This window comes from Opisthocomus hoazin, chromosome 20 (genome assembly GCF_030867145.1).
Source record: "Opisthocomus hoazin isolate bOpiHoa1 chromosome 20, bOpiHoa1.hap1, whole genome shotgun sequence".
Classification (NCBI taxonomy): Eukaryota; Metazoa; Chordata; class Aves; order Opisthocomiformes; family Opisthocomidae; genus Opisthocomus; species Opisthocomus hoazin.
In genome coordinates, this window is record NC_134433.1 from 5,461,962 (window position 1) to 5,481,825 (window position 19,864).

General features: G+C 44.2%; 1 protein-coding gene across 1 annotated transcript; it reads right to left on the minus strand.

Moving 5' to 3' along the window:
* Nucleotides 1–104: 104 nt before the first annotated feature.
* On the minus strand, nt 105–18,472 carry HSF5 (heat shock transcription factor 5). Its single transcript, XM_075440271.1, has 6 exons — nt 17,917–18,472; nt 14,301–14,669; nt 6,985–7,069; nt 3,535–4,066; nt 1,617–2,085; nt 105–314 (listed from the first exon to the last, which is right to left on the minus strand). The coding sequence occupies exons 1-6, from the start codon at nt 18,470–18,472 to the stop codon at nt 223–225; spliced, it is 2,103 nt and encodes a 700-aa protein (XP_075296386.1). The 3' UTR covers nt 105–222.
* Between the last annotated feature and the right edge of the window lie 1,392 nt (nt 18,473–19,864).

Consider the following 19,864-nt stretch of genomic DNA (forward strand, 5'->3'; position numbering starts at 1 on the left):
ATACTCTAACCACTACATGCTTTATAAATTGACAGGCAGAAAAAGTAACAGAAGAGATGTGAAAAAAGGAACGACTAATATCCTACAAAGTTAACATGAAAGCAAGAAAACAGAGTTTTTTTCTAAAAACAGAGTTGAAGAGATCCGCAGTTCCTGCTGCGTGCAAAGCGCTGCCGCTGGAGTCCGAGAAGTTGGCAGCGCCCGCGGATTTGCATGCACTTGTCACCCCGTTCCCACTCTCTTGCATCTTTGCCTGAGAGATGCATCTCCTTCGTCTGCTTCACTCTCTGCATCTACCGCCTGCAGACTGGAATCTGGGAAGAAAAGGGAATAGTGAGTAAATACCGGCCCTTGTGTACGTTTCACTTGGCAGCAGAGGCAGCAATTGTACTTCTATCAGGTACTATAAAATATGGCCTGAAAGGCAGACTGTAACTTGAGAACTTGAGGCCTACTGTTCGAAGAAGAGGAATTCTTCTAGTTTTGCAAAACTTTAAATAGAAACCAACGACAAAACAAATTATAAGAAAAGTGCTCCCATTCTTGAAGATACGTTATTCCTGTGTGCGCTCGCTACCACGGATACCAACTGCCACGTGTTAGTTACTACAAAACCCTGGCAGGATCTACAGAAACGCCCATTCTGCTTGGGACATATACCTGCATTTATCTGGAAGAGGCCCAGCTGCCTCAAAGTACGCCACGGCTAGAGCCAAGATCCTAGGAAAACTCGTGGCGTCACGGACAGCACAGACAAGAGACTCCTTTTTTGAAAATTACCTTGATCCACGGCAAATGGAGATACTTCCAATGTATGGCCAGATCTTGCAGGTATTACTTAAATGTTTGAAACAGATGGGTGTTACGAGCTGAATTATTAACTAACATCATTTTCTGAAATCTAGAAACTACCCTTTGAAGTGAGCAACAGCTCTTCAAACTCTACAATCAGCTCTTTGATGAGCAGCTGTGAGGGAAATAGCTTCTTGCAAGACTTGCAGGCTGCACCAACTTTTCCTCTAGAATGGATCCAAAGTACTCTGTGTCCTCTTATGTCTTTCTACTCTGTGGACGTTTAGGTTTTTCCTTTAGTTACTAGATTTGTGAATTGTTTGGCCTCAGTTGTCCTGCTGCTGCTTGTATTTCTCAAGCATTTCAGCATAGATATCAGCAGACTGGCACAAAATTAGTGATCTGAGACAAAAGGTTTGGACTTCTACAGCAACTTCATCAGTCTGGTGGGGTTTTGCCCTGTTACTTCAATAGTCACCTCATTACTCTGTTTCCTTTGTAGCACTGTCACCCTCCAGCAAACATATCTACTCACTTCATCTCAATATTGTGACATCCAGGTTTCTGACAACTCCCAGAACTTCAGGTTTTATTTACTGATATAATTTATACCCTTTTCCATATGAATAATTAGCATGCGCATAGCTACAGAAGCATGTTGGTAAGTATACTATGAGGTTGTACAAGTATGATATTTTAACTGAAGGCACAATGAAGTACTTGCACTGCAGACAATAACTAAACTATTCTGATCTTCCCTTTCTGTAACAGTTTCACAGTAGCTGCCTCTATAATCTCCAAAAAAATGTAGAATCTTTTCTTACCAGTGTTCATGCTGTCATCCTCAGAGTGTCTTCTCTTCCTGCTTGTAGGTTTTACAGATGAAACAGTCTCTTCTACAGAGTTGTTCATCAGCTCAGTTCCTGAAGTGAACTGTGTTTCTTCTGTCCCCAATGCACTGAATTCACATTCAACACTAGTGTTCATGCTGTCATCCGCAGAGCGTCTTCTCTTCCTGCTTGTAGGTTTTACAGATGAAAAAGTCTCTTCTACAGAGTTGTTCATCAGCTGAGTTCCTGAAGTGAACTGTGTTTCTTCTGTCCCCAATGCACTGAATTCACATTCAACACTAGTGTTCATGCTGTCATCCGCAGAGCGACTTCTCTTCCTGGTTGTAGGGTTTACAAATGAAAATGTCTCTCCTACAGAGTTGTTCATCAGCTGAGTTCCTGAAGTGAACTGTGTTTCTACTGTCTCCAATGTATTGAATTCACATGTAGCACTAGTATTCTCCTTAAAAACAACAAACAAAAAGAGCAATAAAACCAAAGATCACTCAGTATTTTCTTGTAATCACTTTAGGGATAAAATAATAACTACCCGTCACCACTCCAAAAGGACATCGAACAAGTGTTGAACACTGCCTAGATGATTTACGCAACAAGTGTTTTTAACTCCGAATGAAGGTTGCTGAATTGAAACTCAAGCTCTTACAAAATATCACATTAAGCAAAACATGGCATCAGAAAGCTAGAACATAGAAAGTTAAGGTACATGTCCTCACAGTCTGAGCTTTGCCCTCAGTGATCAAACTAGCTACAAGAAATCAGCTAGCAGAAATCCAGGTGCGCTCGTTGTTACCAACACATGCATTAGTCACAACAGATTCAGCTCAAACAACTTGACAGAGCTGAGTGATGCAAAACTACACATGTGAGCCACACATTTCTGGTTGGAAATCTCACCCCACCCAATTGTTAAGACTTTAAATTCTAACGTGTTGCTTGCTTTTTGGAGCCCTCTGCTGCTGCTCCATACGTATTTTGCAGGCAACCATTTACTGAACTGGTGTATTTCCATGGTCATGTGGCAAAAACCTGTAGGCTAAAAAAACGCCAAACAACAAAGTTCTGTTTCTGTTCCACTGAGGAAGCAAAGGCCCAAAGTTAAGCACTTTGAGTTTACCTTTAGACAGAAAGATGTTCTCACTATCACCTGTTCTAGAATATACATCTCTTCTGCAAATATCCTATCAACCAATATCCTAAAGATGAAAGATTGTTCAGAGCCTGCAACATTTCCGTTTATCACGGAAGAAACAACTTTTGAAAACTGGTACGTGTGAGTTTACGGAAGATAAAAGGTCATCACACTTGGTCATAAGATATTAAGAATTCCAAAAATCTCACTCTCCACCTGGAGTCCGTTATTACTCAAATATGTAAAAGGCAATGTGTATACATATTAATAGAAATACATATACATTCTTTGACAAAGTTCTATAATAATATTCAAAAAGGCCTGTGTGAATACAGTAACTGAACACTCAGGGAGAGCTAGCTCTCCCCTACACACCTCCTGCACTTGCCAGCTACCCACTTCGCTGCAGTATTCGTTCTTCGAAATGCGTCGTCTGCACGTATTGCATCAGTGCTATTACCGAGGCCAGGTGAAAACCACTTGGCTAGCAGTGCCTTTTGTCTAACATCTGAGCCACAACACCTTGGCCAACACAGCCTAACACATCTCATGCTCATTCACGTGGGATACTTTTTCGTCCCCTCTTCTTTTTTACATCTTGCTTTACCAAGCAAACCTTTCACTGTCCATTAAAAGCTTAATTAAAGAAGCCTTTAGTTCTTGAGTAGTCAACAACATTAAAAAGCTATCAATCCAGACCCTGGCATTACTATCAAATAGAGTTACCTCAAAAAACATGTTTTATCTGCCTTTACCCCTTACCTGCTGGAAGAGTCCGTCCAGAAACAAGATTAGGGAGGATTCAGTTAGGCACTGATCTGGTTGTTCTAGCAGTTCTTCAGGTGCTTCCTGTGAGATCAAAGATTCTTGCACGATGTCAGCAGCAGCACCTTCTACAGACGCAGTGGTATGGGCATCATAAAGAAATTCAGACAGCTGTGATGGTAAACAATTTACTACTTGATCTGCTTCTATCATAAATGGTGCATCTGGAGATACAGAAGTAAGAGATTCCAGGTTGCTTGTGCCAGTTGAAGGAGGTAAATCAATATTCTCAGTATCAATCGGGAGTAGTTGATCTCCGGTAGACTGAGAGGCTGAACACTGAATCTCCACTGGCTCCACTGGCAACACTGCAGCTTCGGATGATGACTGCATCTCATCAACAAGCTGCAACACATCTTCAAGAGTGACTTCTGTCGTCTTGTTCTCAGCAGATGTATCAGATGACCAGTTAGAGGGCGGAAATTCAGCTGGAAAAGTTGACAGCAGTGGAGGACTCTGGAAGAAACAAAACACAGTGTACTTTTATATCAAAAAATTACAGTGACAGGATGTGTATTGGTTCTGTAAGACTTTGGAAATAAATCTGAGCAATCAACTGAAGCGTTCATTTATCCAAAAGCTTAAAAGATTGTCTGTTCTTGTCACTTAAACAGCAGGTTTAACAAAACAAAAAAACAAAACAAAAAAAAAGGCTACTACTTTTGTCTTGTTTGCATTAACCACCTTACACTTGGCACGTTTGCTTTCTCTTCACTGTCTATCCTGGAGAGAAAGGAAGGTCATTTACTTACCAGGAGCCACATACTCCTTCAGGCGCATTGTCTGCGTACCCTTTGCACTGCAGGTATAAGTATAGCCAAGCACTCAAACCAGAGACTTCTAGTCTTAGGGGGATCTGTGGGGGTACAGTAGAACCAACCCCTTCACATGCCACAGACGCGATCGAAAACGACAGAGCTAATCTACCCGCCTTCAGCTCTTCTGAAACGCAAGATGCCTGTTGCGTATGGAAACAGCACAAACCACAAGACCTTTAAGCAAGATAGAAAGGTACGTATGCTGTAAATGCACACGTGGACACAACCTGAGGAACTCACAGTTACCTACCAGTAACACCTTATTCCTCTCCAAGCGATTGTCCATATACGCATCCACACGAGGGGCGATTCCTAGGGATGCTCCAGCGCTAAAGCGATCGGGAGTTCAGACACCTATGAGAACAAATACCATAGAACCGCCCTGTCTGCCATGCCTCACATCTGGACACTCCTGTCACAACACAGTGTCCCACAAATGCACAACTCCAAGCCTACATAAATCTGTGTAAAAGCCCTATAGAACTTCAGGTCAGAAACACTTCTTGAACAGGACTGAACATGTTCTGGGTCCAAACACTATCAATATATTTCACTGAATGACATCACAAGATGACAGGACACAGTCTGCAATGCAATGTTAATTTTTCTAGTAGAATTCACATAAATCAAAGAACATTTAAAGCAGAAAGAAGACAATGAAGTTTTTCAAAAGCAGAAAGTCCTACCCAAGTGAAATAACAAATCACACTTTAACAGTGTCTGTGCTGCTCTTTCTTCTGGAGTTAAAGGACACTGGAAGGGTAATTTCTCCTGACAAATAAGAGTCATATAACAATGCTGAACAGAAACAGGTATATTTTAAATACAGTCTCACTTTGGAAGAGATCTCGTATGAAGTATTAGTTCCTAGCGCCTGATTATCCTCAGACCTTCTAGCTGAGTTAATGGTTAACAAAAAGCTACTTCCATAGATGAGTAAATTAGAGAACTGGAAGCCACAGGATCACCTGCTAGGAAAGCTAGATCAGATCAAATAACAGTGACAGATTGGGTCTCTCAGCAGCATGGACATCAGAAGCCCCTGAAGGAAATACCACAAAAAGATGAGATCCCTTCCTCGGGGTGTATGAACTCAAGTCCTGCTGTGGATTCATGCAGATGTGCCAGTCTGCAGAAAGCCATAAACTGGGGAGCGAGGGGGGGTGGGGGAGGGAGGAGGGGAAGATGAAACCTGGAATTTGAGAAATTTAGGTAAAGTTCAGCAAAGTCTTTTTATTAAAGGCAAGCCTTGGGCTGCTCACACAGAGGATTACCTTCCAGCAATCCCTGCCCAGATGCTCCAGTAGCTTTTGACTGGGAGTTCCCTGGTTAAAGTTGTATTACCAAAGCACCCACTAGTAAGTGGCCTAAATCTGTTTTGACTCCACCCACTGCCCATGGACTCGCTTCTCCAAACACCTGATTTTTACTAGACCCTCTGGGCAGTGTATTTATATTATCTTACTAGATGCTTTGGACAGTGTATTTACATTATCTTTCAATCTAGCCACAACACCACCCTTGACAGCTCCTTTGGAATGATTTGCTATGCCAAACATTGATCTCAGCCTTCTGAGATAAGAAGTTATTTGATTACAACTTCCCATCACTCAGACTGATCCTCATGTCCTTGATGAAATAGCAGCTCATGACGAAAGTGAGAGGACAAAACGCACTGTGACAAATAAATACCAGAGTATCAATGGCATGATTGGTCAGTGGCTATTTATATCCTTACACCAACATGCTATCCCAGCCATAACCTGGCCATCTTGGATAAGCTTATATATATTAAAAAAAATGAATCATGAATAAAAGACAAAGGTTGATATCTGCAAGACAGGAAACTGGATGATCAAGCTTGGGTAGGTCAACCCTTTTTTCAACATACACAAGCATAACTTGCTTTGCTTGTCTTCTCTGAGGGAAAAAAAAAAGTATATGCATTATGCTGTAATGGAAAAGGAAGCCCTCGCATTTTTACTTTGGATCTTTTGATATTTGATAAGCCAGGCCTTCCAAATAAGGTGCAGTTTCCATCGGAATTATATAAAGCACTTACAGTAAGTACTGTAGTTATCTTTAATAAGACATCTCTGAGGTGGGGCCAATTCCAAGTGGCCTTAGTTTTTCTCATTCATCAAATGAAACTCAGAACTGCAGAAAGCTGCCTGGGACAAAAAAGTAGAGCTGTTTCCCATTATTTTCATAACATTAAAGAATCTCTTTTTGTCTAGGCAAGGACGTTCTTCAAAGATAAATGTAGACTCACTAAAACAAATTCTGGTGAAGTCAAGCAAAAAACTTACACAGAAAAAAACACTCCACTGATGAGGAGACGCACTATGCTGCTACCCTGAAACTTGACTTGAATTACAAAACTACTCGTTTAATGTTCAGTGGTTCTTTGAAATAGACATTTGTAAACCACATTACTTTCACTTTCTGAAGCAGATCAGTCTTCCAATTTCTGTGCTTCACTCCAGAAGTCCATAAACCGACAGTTCCTTCATTCAGTTTCCTCTGCTTTCACCTGGCTTGATATACCACACTCACCTGTAAAACGGTCCAGTGGGAGTACGTCACAGCTATCGGACTAGCACGGCCAGTCAGGGGATTCAGGCGGACAGATGGTGAGCCACCCTGCTGTGTAGCTGCAAGAGGTCAAACACAGTTATCAGACTTCCAGAATTTGTGTTTGCTATGCAGAGTTCTGTCGCTTTCATTAAACATTTCAATAATCACACAGTAAACTACATTCCAGAAATGTATTATTACAAGTGATTTTAAGACTATTTTCTTCATCTTAAAAAAATATTTATTCTAGTATATGTGAACAGATATTAAAAATATATATTGTAAAATTTATATACACACACATAGAAACCTCATAATCACAGTCTTTTGTATCTTAATATCACGTTTTGATTTGGCTGCTTGACTTTCTCATCACAACATACCACAGAAAGTGGATTCGCACAGGAAGAGCCTAGATGTTCATAAACACACACTGAAATTAAACAGTACTTTTATTGTAGATGAGGCAGTATTCTGCAGGTATTATTTTCTGGTGACATGCAGAGATAATTTAAAAGTAAAGGCATTATTTGCAGGTCAGATAATCTTTAAAATCTGCAATCATTCTCAGAGTGAGAGAAATCCTTGATGAAATCAAGTTTAGCCCCATGTTCATAAGTGTAATAAGTATAGTTGAGAAGGCAAAGAGATCAGATGAATTTATCTGCAATGCTAGACAGGTACAGGGGATTTCACAGGACACAGTTGCTACAACAGCCAACATTTTTTTAATATTGCCCTTGCTCACATCACGTTGCTGAGTTTTTGTGCAGTTTTGAGCAGCAAACACAGGAGCTAAACAACACAGAAAGAGCTAGCGGACATCCTTCTAAAGAAGCAACGTGCACGACTCATCTTACTTCAAAAGCTAATTCTGAGCAACTTTATGATGAAATCTGGACATCTTTCAGAAGAACATTCTATGACCTGCGAACGTATTACAATTCTGGATATTGCTTAAAATCTAAATGATATCCAGGTTTCACTCGCTGGAAACTCCAAAGTATGGTTACGAACCGGAGAAAGCCACCAAAGAAAACTTTTGAAGGGCTATTGTAAAAACAACACAAGAGAGCAATGACAAAGGAGAAATGTCTTGTAACCTGCTGGAGTGGTTCTAAGGAACAACAAACACATATTACAAAGGACCTATTTTCTAAGAAAAGAAGGAGGACCTGAAAAGAAAAAATGTTTGTGAAATAATAGGTAAGTATAAAACATTAAGTCCAGATACTATGCTATAAGAAAAAACCCTACAAGTAAAATATGAATGACAGCATTCTTACAGTTAGTAGAGCTTACAGCAAAAGCAAGCCATTAATCAAATGAATTGTTGTGTTGGTACATCAAATTGAGGAGAACAAAAATAACTGTGCAGAAGACTACACTGATGACCAGTTCTGAATGGTTCTGAAATGCAGAATGTTATACAAAAAGAACGGTTCACACTCCCAAAAGCTGCTTTTTTGCCATCTTACAGGCTATGACAGTGACTGCTCCAATAGCAAGAACAACTGCATCTGTGGAAATGCCATGGGAGACACGAACTTCTGGTACTTAACGGCAGTCAGTTAATAAGCAAATCCACTGTAAGATGGAGGCCAGTTTTAGATAAGGACCACCTATCACCATAGTCACCAACGGAGAGTCACCATACATCCAAACAACTTTTTTAAACAACACTGAAGAAAGCATCTGACGGGCAGGGTTATCAAAGGCAAAGGTGTCCATTCACTTATAATATTTCAAGTCTTCAAACTGAATCCAGATTCAAAAACATACCTGCTTCACTCACTTGCTTTTGTCCTACCCTTAACTGGAGAGAAGAAATTTCTAAGCTGTTTTTTTTAAGATAGCATTAATCTAGCCATACCCCAGAGAAATTACCAGCTAAAGCACATTCTGTCACCGGCTGGCGTGAAATAACCGACAGTGAACACGGATCTCATCTGAATGCTAAGGAGACAGGGATGAATGGCATCTTATGAAATAAATGAATATTTACTGAATAAATTAAGAAAAAGATACAGCCCTTTCCATCAAACAAAGTGGATCAGCCCCGAAACAGATTTGGTTTCTGCCAAAAGAGACATACTTCTGGCCATACAAGCTATGGACGGAAAATTTCACACACTCTTTAGGACACAATATGCTGACTATGAAGAACACTGATTTATGAATATGGAATTGCTGTCAGCAGGGCTATAACCAACCCAGCAACGGTCCCCTGAGAACAAGCAGGGATCAGTGAAGTGCAGAACAAGGAAAAGACTGAACACTGCATCACAAATATTCTTGCACAGAAGTTGAATGACCATATTTCAAAATACTGACATATCTTTGGATATCCAAAGAGATTTCAAAGAAATCAATACTTTTAAAGGAAGTTATTTGCAAGTATGTTAACAAAGAATTTATAAGCAAATACAAGTTATAAATCTGACAGCTGAATAAGAAAAATTAGAAGAAATACAATGGAATAGAAAATTAGTTGATACTGGACAATATATACTGAGGGGGAGTCAAAAGACTTCTCTGCGTTTAAGTCACCCTTCATTGCCCTCTCGAAAGACCCCCAGTAGGTAAACAAATACGGATAACTGTGAGCTTGCTGATACAATATTCAGACTTCCAAAAAGCTTTTAACAAAGCAATCATCAGAAACTTACCAAAACTGAGCAACAACAGCAGGAGAGGGAAGGCTGTACTTTTAAAAAAGAATCCCTTAAAGATACAACACAGAAGATGGGAATAAATAGTCACTTTCCAGAGGTGAGCGAGGTCACCAGTGGAGGTCTCCAAGGACCTGCACTGGAACTCACTCTGTTCAGCATTTTAATAGAGTACTTTAAAAATGGAGTGACTGAGCAGTGAGGCGATGCTTGCAGATAATACCAGGTTAGTCACGTCAGAGAGGAGCAGTCAGCTAAGAAGAGGTGAAGGAACAACAACAAAAACAACACCTTACAAGTTTCCCAATGCCACCACCCACCAGACAAAGCTCTGCACTTGGGAAAAATCAACTGATTTCACACAGGAAATGATGGATTCTTAGTTGCCGATCAATAATCAGGAACTAGATCTTGGTATTACACTAGAGAGTTTCAGGAAGACATCAGTTTGATATTCAGCAGCTGTCAAAAAGACCTCCCAAGTCACAAACAAAGCAATCAGGTTTAGGAAATATTATGAAAGGGAACAGAGAATGAAACAGGAAAATTATTATTCCACTGTATAAATCCATGATTCACACCTTGACCACTGTGTATATTTTTGGACTCTACATCTCAATAAGGAAATAACAGGACTGGGAAAGGTTACAGGGAAGGCAACCTGGATGATGCACAGTGCACTTCTCTGAAGGAACAGCTAAGTGAGGCAGGACTCTCCATTCTAGAGACAACGCAGCTGAAGGAACGATGACAGAATTATTTAAATATCACGAACATCACAGCGAGGGGGATATGGATATCGACAGATTCACACAAAAAACAAATGGTCAAAAGAGACAAGAAATGGTGGCTCTTTGCACACAATGCAATTAAGCTGTGAAATGAAGTCCTTGTCACAGATGTCGTACATGCCACAAGTCTGCAGAGGCTAGGAGAAACAGACAAGTTCACGGCAGTGAAATCCACTGAGGGCTATTAAACACAACTTGGGTTATGGTTTATTGATTCTGGGAGCCCATGCTGTTGGGAGTATTTTGGCAAGACATCAGTCCATGCTTGCTCTACTCCTGCACTCCTCCTCAGCCATTACTGTCAGAGGAAATGCTGAGCTACACGGACATTTGGTCCGAGCAAGGCTAGTATTCTTATCTCCAAAGCAGAGAACTATTCACTAAGTCCTGCTTTCTCAACACTGATGATGAATTGTACCAAAATAAACAAGAGAAATTTATTTGGAGGGATGACAGTATTGACATCACATTCTTACATACCTCTCCCTCCTCATGAGACAATATAATTTGGTGGGCTCCCAAGGTTTCAATAGAGAAGTACAAATCAATCGTAATCTTTGCTGACGACACGAAGCCTACAGCTCTACCAGTAAATTAAATTTATCCAGATCCATCCTCTGGCACAGAAGCTGTTAATACTATTAAAGTCTCTTACTCTTCCAAGTCAAAACAGCCACATCCAAACAGCCTGTTGGGAATGGTCCCAAGCCCACGCCAATTGCTGAACTAAGCACAGTACTTCTGGGGTGAGAGTGCTGTAACAATCTAACGATAGAACAGATCAAGGCACCCATGAACGTTCCTGGCAAAGTTTAATACAGTAGCATAGACACGGACAGATATACTTGAGCTCAGCCACAGTTTCAAAGATGTATTTTGCCAAATATATCCGGAAGTTGGAACCTAAAGGTAAATAAAATCTAAGAACATCAAAAAAGCTCACAGCTCGATGTGTACACATTTGTACTGCATGCTTTTTATAGGTTCCGATATTACACGCAAACTCAGGAAAGCTGAAAGCCCCAAAATAAATGCAAACCCAATATGATCAGCTGCAGTTCTTTTTCAAGCTTGAACAGCCACCATGATTTCTCCAAAGATCTGCTGGAATCTGAAGGAACACAGGTATCACCTCTATGCATTCAAGATAGCACCAGACATTAGTAAGTGTTCTTATCAGCTCAGGTGGCCAAAGGGGACAAGACTGACATTCTCCAGCATCTTCCACTGCACTTCAGCAGGCGCCACATCAGAAATACCAAGGAAGAACCTTAAGACCATCCTTTCAGTGTGAACTTACGTCAGGTCTAAAAGCTGCGCCTAAAAGAAGCTAGTTATTCATTAGACGAGTGGGTCAACAGTACTCAAAGCTGTGCAGGAAATTAGGGAATGCAGCTGTGCCTGTTCTGGATCAACAAACACATTGGAATGGGCCTGGACACAAAAAAATATGCAAGCTCCGATCCTTTACCAACCAAAAGACTGATGAAAATGAGGATGATACGCAAGGTCTCCTCAGTAAGGGAAAATGGGAAAGACAATGTTGTTTGAAGTGTCTTAGACACTCCGGTGGGATTAACTGCCTTACATAGACCCAGATGTCTAGCAGTTGTCGACTCTCCACACAGCCAGCAAAGAAACAGGCTCATCAGAAAGAAATGAATTGTCTTCCAAAGGGATACAACTAAGAAAGCTGAAATGACTCAACCTCGGGGAGGTGCCTGTTTCCCTCTGCTGGCTATATATGTAATCTGGATGACAAGCCCAGGCACATACAACTAACTATTATACATTCAGATGAATCCTGCTACTAGTTTTACAAGTGCATTATTAATGCATCTAGTCTGCTTTTCTCAAGGGAAAATACGGTGCTATTTATGCTGTGCTAAAACAGATACTATGTTTTAGGCTGCTTATTTATTTTAAGAATCCCCTTTTGACCAACACATATGTGAATTTTAAGCCTTACAATCAAAGAAAAGTATCTTAACAGAAGATGTATCATGCACAGTAATGTGACTACTCCTATGTTACCACTCACCAGAAGGATTATCCTATGTAAATGAACCCTGCAGCCACAGACGTATTCGAAAGGCATGATTGGACTCGAAACGTCAGCTGGCACCGATAACCAACATTTCTCACGTAGTCTCCTTGACTGATTTTTCATTATTAGGATGCTCTCCGATAATAAAGCTTCACTACATTTCTTTGATGCAATCTTACTATTATCAAAGGTTTAGCAGGTAGTTGAAAGCACACAGAACTAAATCCTTCAAATAATTCTGGTCTAACGCTAGCGGGGAAAAAAAAGATTCAGATGAGCACCTTTTACTTTACTGCCCTTTCAATAAGAATCATAATGAAAAACCATGGAAATCTTTTTGTTGCTGAAATTAACAAACAACTTTGAATATACATAAAAAGAAATCTTTTGACAAAGTTCTACTTTGATTCAATTTAATGGAACTTCAAACGTGAAATGAAGAGAGTCAAGAATAAGATTGAACATATATTCTTTAGTCCTCTCCCTTATGAAATACATAGTAACTATCACTTTCCAAATACGCTAATCTTGGTTCTGTGTTCTCAAGATGAAGGAAGGCAGACTTTTTCATGTGCACATATGAAGAAACAAGTTTTCAGCATTCTGTATGTTATAACACACGGAAGAAAGAATGCCAGAGAGATTAAGAGATACACAAGAGCAGAAGTAAAAACACTGAGATAGTGTTAAGTGACAGGGAAAATTAGAGGATTTATAATACTCTCTAGTGAAATGTCAAACTTATCTTCTCAGAAGTACTAATGAATTCATTGGAGTTTTCAAAAGCCCGTGATTCCATAAGTTTCTCTATTTTAGTTTGAATTACACCTTAATTTTTGTAACTTGGAAAACCTGGTGTGCTTTCATCATGCTCTCCCCCCACGGAAGATTTTACCTGTACAACATAGCCAATTTATTCATTAAACTTTTGTAACTCTGGTGAGAGAGACTAGCATCATCGTCATCCGGTTACAGAGATCCTGATATTCATGTCTAAATCTGTGCTAGTCTGCTTCAATTCCTCTACAGGTCGTACTGCAAAACAGGCACTTCCAGGAGACAGTAATCTCACCCCAAGACACATTCTAAACCAAGCTACATGAATCGCACCCTAGAGACGCCCTTTTCCTGCCCTTGACTATAGAAGAGGCCTGGGGGAATGATTTGGTTCAGCTTCTCTTCTGAAGAATAAAAACACTTCAGTGAGACTGAAAATTTTAGCAGAAACATTTTAGGCAAAAGAAAGGAGTCAAAACTTTTGTACTTTCTGGTCTTCAGTGCACAAAAAAAATACAACATAAAGAAGCTAAGCAGGGAAAAAATTAAGATATGAAAACAGTATGAGCAGAATGAAATAGTCTACACAGTAGACACACAGACTGATCTTAGACTTTAAAAACTTCACCTGGGAAAACATGAGACCAAGGACTAGTACACTACTTTTCAATAAGTTCTCAGGGCTTTAGCATCACCATCCTAGTTTTGCTTAATTAAAAAAAAAATATGAAAGTTAGCCCAACACTGACTAGTTGTGGACAAATGTTTTTCTCCTCGCCCTTTAACCTCAACAGAGAGGCTACCTGGAAAATCACCAGGGGACACTCAAAATCTGGAGGAAGGACAGGAATATTAAACAGAAAATCTTCTTCCTTTAAAGGCCTCTCTTCCTTTTAGATTTTACACTTTCTATCTAATTCTCACTTGAGATATACACATGACAGAGCATTGTAGAAAAATATTTTAAAAGATCACTTTTAAATATCTTTTTGAAAAGCAAGTGCAGAAATTTTTTTCATACCTGTTGGACAGTAGGGCTGTGGGTACTGCACTGAAGATGTGTAGCTGTTGTACGTTGGAACGGAAGTGGCAATGGTTTGAGACCCTTGCTGGGGTGGCAGAGAAGGGGGAACGGCCTGCAGCGTGTACGTGATCTCTTCTACAGACCTCTGGTCTCCTGGAAAGGCAGCTCCTTCATCTGGAAAAGCTGGGGAAGCCACAGGCGCTGGGAGCAACCCAGGAGAACCCTGCCAGGTTATGGAAGCGACTGGAGTCGAATCTAAACTTGTTGGTAAAGTGACATAGTTCTGGGATGAGGTCGACACGCAGGAGTAAGCAAAGAAACTGTCTTGACCATAAGGTTGCTGAAACTGTCCTACAGTCTGCAGTCCTGCAGTGGGTACAAAACAAAGTGAAACAAGGGTTAAGGAAAGGAGTTTTCACAGGCAATGACAGGCAATATGAGGAGCCAACACTCTACAACTTCATTTGGGAAGACCACCTTTGCTCCAAGACACTTCATCCAGAAATAGACTGTATTCTTACGCCTGAACACACAGCAACTGCCACTGTGGCCGTGCCAAAGCACTGTTGTCTACGTAGCATTCAATCTCCTTAAACTTGCACTAACAAGTTACCAGTATGTAGAAATGAGCTATAAATCAAAATGCATAGTAACTTACCAAACCAGGCAAAAGCAATTTACAAAATACCATGTCTCAAATCAGACATTAAAAAAAAGGAGGAAATCATAAAGCAAGACTTCACCAAACTCCAACATTGACAGCTCACAGAGAGCCAAGGGGGAAGGGCAATGTCAAAATCCTCCAAGTGGCTTTGAAAGTACTTCACGACAAGTCATTAATTTGTCAAGAAAAAAAAATTCAAAGCCAACCTTTTTCCAGTCTGCTCAACTAGTTCAGTTTAGACTAAAATATCTCAAACTTCACCATTTTTTTTCCTTCCTGGATATTCCTTTTATTCCTCTCAGTTATTATTTTATGCAATCGTATTTGCTCTTGTACCATGACAGCTCAATTTCTAGTTGAGGTTTTGGTGACTTTGTTGAAACACTGGCAGTAATGCTGAGAACACCTATGCTCATCACATCCCTAAAAGAGCTACTGCATCTGTGACTCCTCCGCAGTCCTGCACATAGCCATGCTAATTTTAAGTTTCAGGAGAGTTTACATCAGTAGGGTTTATCTAGAAGCCAGGCTCTCTCAAACCTGCAGTTCCTGATTCTCACTCTAAAACACTTTTTGAAAAAATAGCCTCACATTTAACCTCTTTCACTTCTCTGATGGGAACTAATTCAAGAAATGGGTAATATACAGTCATTATTCTGTAAGTTCATATTAAATCATTGAAAACCACTAAATAAATACCACCTGGTCCTGAATATTTACTGAGAGTTAATGCACAGAACTGTTTATTTCTTGTTCAGTATTTTTACCATATATAAACAGATAACAAACAGAAGTATGAGAATTCCTTTGTTTATATTTTACCTTTAGATAGGGAAATTGAGTTTATCTAGTTTTAACACATGAACGAGACACCACAGGGTGCCAAGTTACAAAGCACCAGTTGCTTTACAGGAATTGTTCCTGGATGTTTAACACGGAGTTGCATGTTGCAAGACAACTGGAACAGACTGAAGATTTGTAAATGAAAATATCTTTTATCTATCAAATTACCTCACGTTTACAGCAAAGACATGCCCCTAAATAGTTAGTACAGAGCGCACAATAAACTGTAAGCCTGTCAGAACTCGACTGCACATAAAACCCAGTGTTCTCCTTGTTCTTTCCTTCTAGAAACTGAGACTCCTAGAGCAGAAGCTCTCTAAAACTGCACCCATAAAGAGGCCAAAAAATTTAAAGTTTGTATCTTTCTTAGCATTTACTCTGACAATGGCCTGCATCCCATCAGTCAGACCAGATCTCATTTCTGTAATGACTCATGTTAGTCTTAACAATGTTAACACCAAATCTTTAATTTAAATGCTTCCTAGCCTCGATACCAAAATAAGTTCCTTCCCTTCTCAAATGCTTCATTTTGTTTCCTTGGCATTACAGGTGTAGTTCCACACGCATCATAGAAAACACCACCTGAATTAGTTGACAATTCCTACTCTGAAATAGTAACCAACAGGAAGCATCATTTTACCCTGCTCTGTTCTGGTGCTGCGGGAAGCAGCACCACAAACTGATTCTCCCCTTCTCCGGGTCACACGCTGCTGCCACTTCTCCGCACCCAGCCTAACAGCTCTGCCACCCCCGTGCTGCGGCACCCTGACCCAAGAGCCAGCCACAAACAGGCCGCTCAAGTCTTGTCCCCGGCTCACTGTGCTGAGCCAACACAGGTGCTGCAAGGAAGGTGATGGTTAACACGTGACAGAGGGCATGGGAAGCAGGACTGCTCTTCTGGCAGCAGCCCACGGTTCCACCAGACCAAGAGCACCGCAAAACAAGATACTCTCATCTTCCCTACATAGCATCAACTACAACGCTCTCAAGCTTACATGGAACTTGTGGAATAGTCCTCTGAGAGCTCAGACTTGTCTTGGAAAACTCAGCTCCTCTCAAGGAGAGTTAGAAAGAAAGAAAACATGTTGTGGGGCTTTTCAGCATTGTTTTCTATGTAGCTCTCACCTACTGATTCAATGCTCTTTAAAAACTATCATCAAGCTTGTAATTCTTTTTCTGGAGACAACTGATGGAAATCCTACTACCAAGCCTTTTCTCCTTTGCGCAAAACTAGCAGGATGCTCAGGTCATCACTTCACATGACCCATCGTTCCACACGGATTTAATGAGAGCTTGTTAATAACCGCTACACACCAGCAAGGAGTAATGTTCACCTGGCAGAGCTGTGCCAGCTCCCCAGAGATCAGGCGAGGGTGTTGGGGGCTGTATTGCCATCTATGGGCAGCGCAACGGCCAGCCGGGGCAGACCAATGGCCAGCAGGGGCAGACCAACGGCCAGCCGGGGCAGACCAACGGCCAGCCCGGGCAGACCAATGGCCAGCCCGGGCAGAACAACGGCCAGCCGGGGCAGAACAACGGCCAGCCGGGGCAGAACAACGGCCAGCCGGGGCAGAACAACGGCCAGCCGGGGCAGAACAACGGCCAGCCGGGGCAGAACAACGGCCAGCCGGGGCAGAACAACGGCCAGCCCGGGCAGACCAATGGCCAGCCGGGGCAGAACAACGGCCAGCCGGGGCAGACCAATGGCCAGCCGGGGCAGAACAACGGCCAGCCGGGGCAGACCAATGGCCAGCCGGGGCAGAACAACGGCCAGCCGGGGCAGAACAACGGCCAGCCCGGGCAGACCAATGGCCAGCCCGGGCAGACCAATGGCCAGCCCGGGCAGAACAACGGCCAGCCGGGGCAGACCAACGGCCAGCCCGGGCAGACCAACGGCCAGCCAGCCCCACGCAGCGCAACAGCCAACCGTAAGCCCCGTTACCCCTAGTTAGCAGAGTTCGAACTGTAAACACACCTGTTCTACCTCTGCCAACGGCCGTTCTCCCACATCAGGTGAGCCGGGCAGCCCCCGGCCGGCACTGGCAGCCCCCCTCCCTCACGGAGGAGGGGCCCAATTTCCAACCCGCTGCGCCCTCCCCACCTCACCTGGCTGGCCGGCCCCGCCGGGCATAGAGGGCAGCAGCGGCGGGTTCCCGCTCAGCTGCATGGTCAGCAGCTGCTGGAAGCGGCTCGGCGGGCGGCTGTTCACCTGCAGGCCAGCCGCCAGCTTCGCCTTGTTGGCACTTGTCAGCCGCTTCATATGGACGAGGAGGTCGGGGCGGTCACGGCAAAAGTAGGGGCTGTGGAAGTGGTGCAGGGGCCCCGTGGGGCTGCAGCTGTCACCAGCCCCCAGGACCGGGCCGGTCCTCGCCACGCTGCCCACCTGATCCGTGACCACCTTGCGGAAGCCATAGAGGTTGAGCTGCCTGATGAAGCTGGTGAAGTTTTTGGTCTTGAAGAGCTCTCCGGACCCCCCGGGCACGGCGGCATTGCCGGACCCCGCATTCAGCAGCTCGTACTCAAAAAGCGCCTGATCGACCAGCAGCCCCTGGCCGCAGGCGTCCCAGCGCACCGACTGGTAGCACGGGCTGTTCACCAGGCGCCACAGCTTGCCCGGGAAGTTGTTGGGATTGATGGAGGCGGGCAGCGGCAGCCCCTCCATGACGGCGCGTCCGCCCGCGGCTGAAGCCAACCGCTACTGACGCTCCAGCGTCCGCGTCGCGAGGGTCGCTAAGCACCGCCCCTCCTGGCCCCGCCCCGCCCTGCACGTGCCCGCCGCGCGACGCGCTGCTCTACGCACGGCCCTGCCGGGCCGGACCGGGCCCCGCCGCCCCCGCAGCACCAACCGCCCCCGTAGCCCCGCCCCGCCGCCACAGGACACCGAGCTCAGGCAGGGCAGGAGGACCCCGCGCAGCCAAAAAAAGAGGATGCGCAGCCCCGCCAGTCCACAACCAGGGAAGGGCCATCAAGAAGGGGGCGGAGGGGGGGTGGAAATCAGCGCGATTCCTCCAGCCGTGGCCTGTAGCTGAACTTGGCTCGTTATAACATGGAAACGACAGCTCCCGGGCCTATGAAACCCACCGCCCAGCACAGACCCCCATGCACTCAGCAGGCTCAGCGCATTTAAAATGCACTGGACCCTTAAATCAAGGGGAGATCTGTAAGGATCAGTGGTGAAAGAGGGCAATTTAAAGTACCAGTAACTGCTGCTTGAAATGCATAAATGTTTGCCGCATGTCAGCCAAAGGGTGCTCGCTCTGTGCAATTACCCTCAGCACCTACCTCTGCGTGGACGTGAAATAAATATCTCGGCTCTATGAGACTGGCTTGTTGTGCACCGGGCAAACAAACCCGTCCGTGGGACAACACCCTCAGCCCCACCATCCCCTTCAGCCGCCTCAGTCCCCTCAGCTCCGCCAGCCTCCTCAGCCCCCTCAGCCTTCGCCATCCCCCTCAGCCTCCTCAGCCCCGTCATCCCCCTCAGCCCCGCCAGCCTCCTCAGCCCCCTCAGCTCCAACATTCCCCTCAGCCTCCTCAGCCCCCTCAGCTCCGCCATCCCCCTCAGCCTCCTCAGCCTCCTCAGCCCCCTCAGCTCCGACATCCCCCTCAGCCCCGCCATCCCCCTCAGCCCCCTCAGCCCCGCCATCCCCCTCAGCCCCCTCAGCCTCAGCCCCCTCAGCTCCGCCATCCCCCTCAGCCTCTGCAGCCCCCTCAAGCCTTCGCCATCCCCCTCAGCCTCCTCAGCCCCCTCAGTCCCCTCAGCTCCGCCATCCCCCTCAGCCTCCTCAGCCCCCTCAGCCCCGCCATCCCCCTCAGCCTCCTCAGCCCCGACATTCCCCTCAGCCTCCTCAGCCCCCTCAGCCTCCTCAGCCTCAGCCCCCTCAGCCCTGCCATCCCCCTCAGCCTCCTCAGCCTCCTCAGCCCCGCCAGCCTCCTCAGCCCCCTCAGCCCTGCCATCCCCCTCAGCCCCAGCCCCCTCAGCTCCGCCATCCCCCTCAACCCCCTCAGCCTCCTCAGCCCTGCCATCCCCCTCAGCCCCCTCAGCCTCAGCCCC

What these genes read in the sequence shown, in the direction of transcription:
- HSF5 (XM_075440271.1), bottom strand. Translation starts at nt 18,472, where the DNA reads ATGGAGGGGCTGCCGCTGCCCGCCTCCATCAATCCCAACAACTTCCCG. An exon ending in CGGCGGGGCCGGCCAGCCAG is followed by an intron (nt 14,670 to 17,916) that starts GTGAGGTGGGGA and finishes TACCCACTGCAG; the next exon opens with GACTGCAGACTGTAGGACAG. An exon ending in GGATGACAGCATGAACACTG is followed by an intron (nt 315 to 1,616) that starts GTAAGAAAAGAT and finishes TTTTCTTCCCAG; the next exon opens with ATTCCAGTCTGCAGGCGGTA.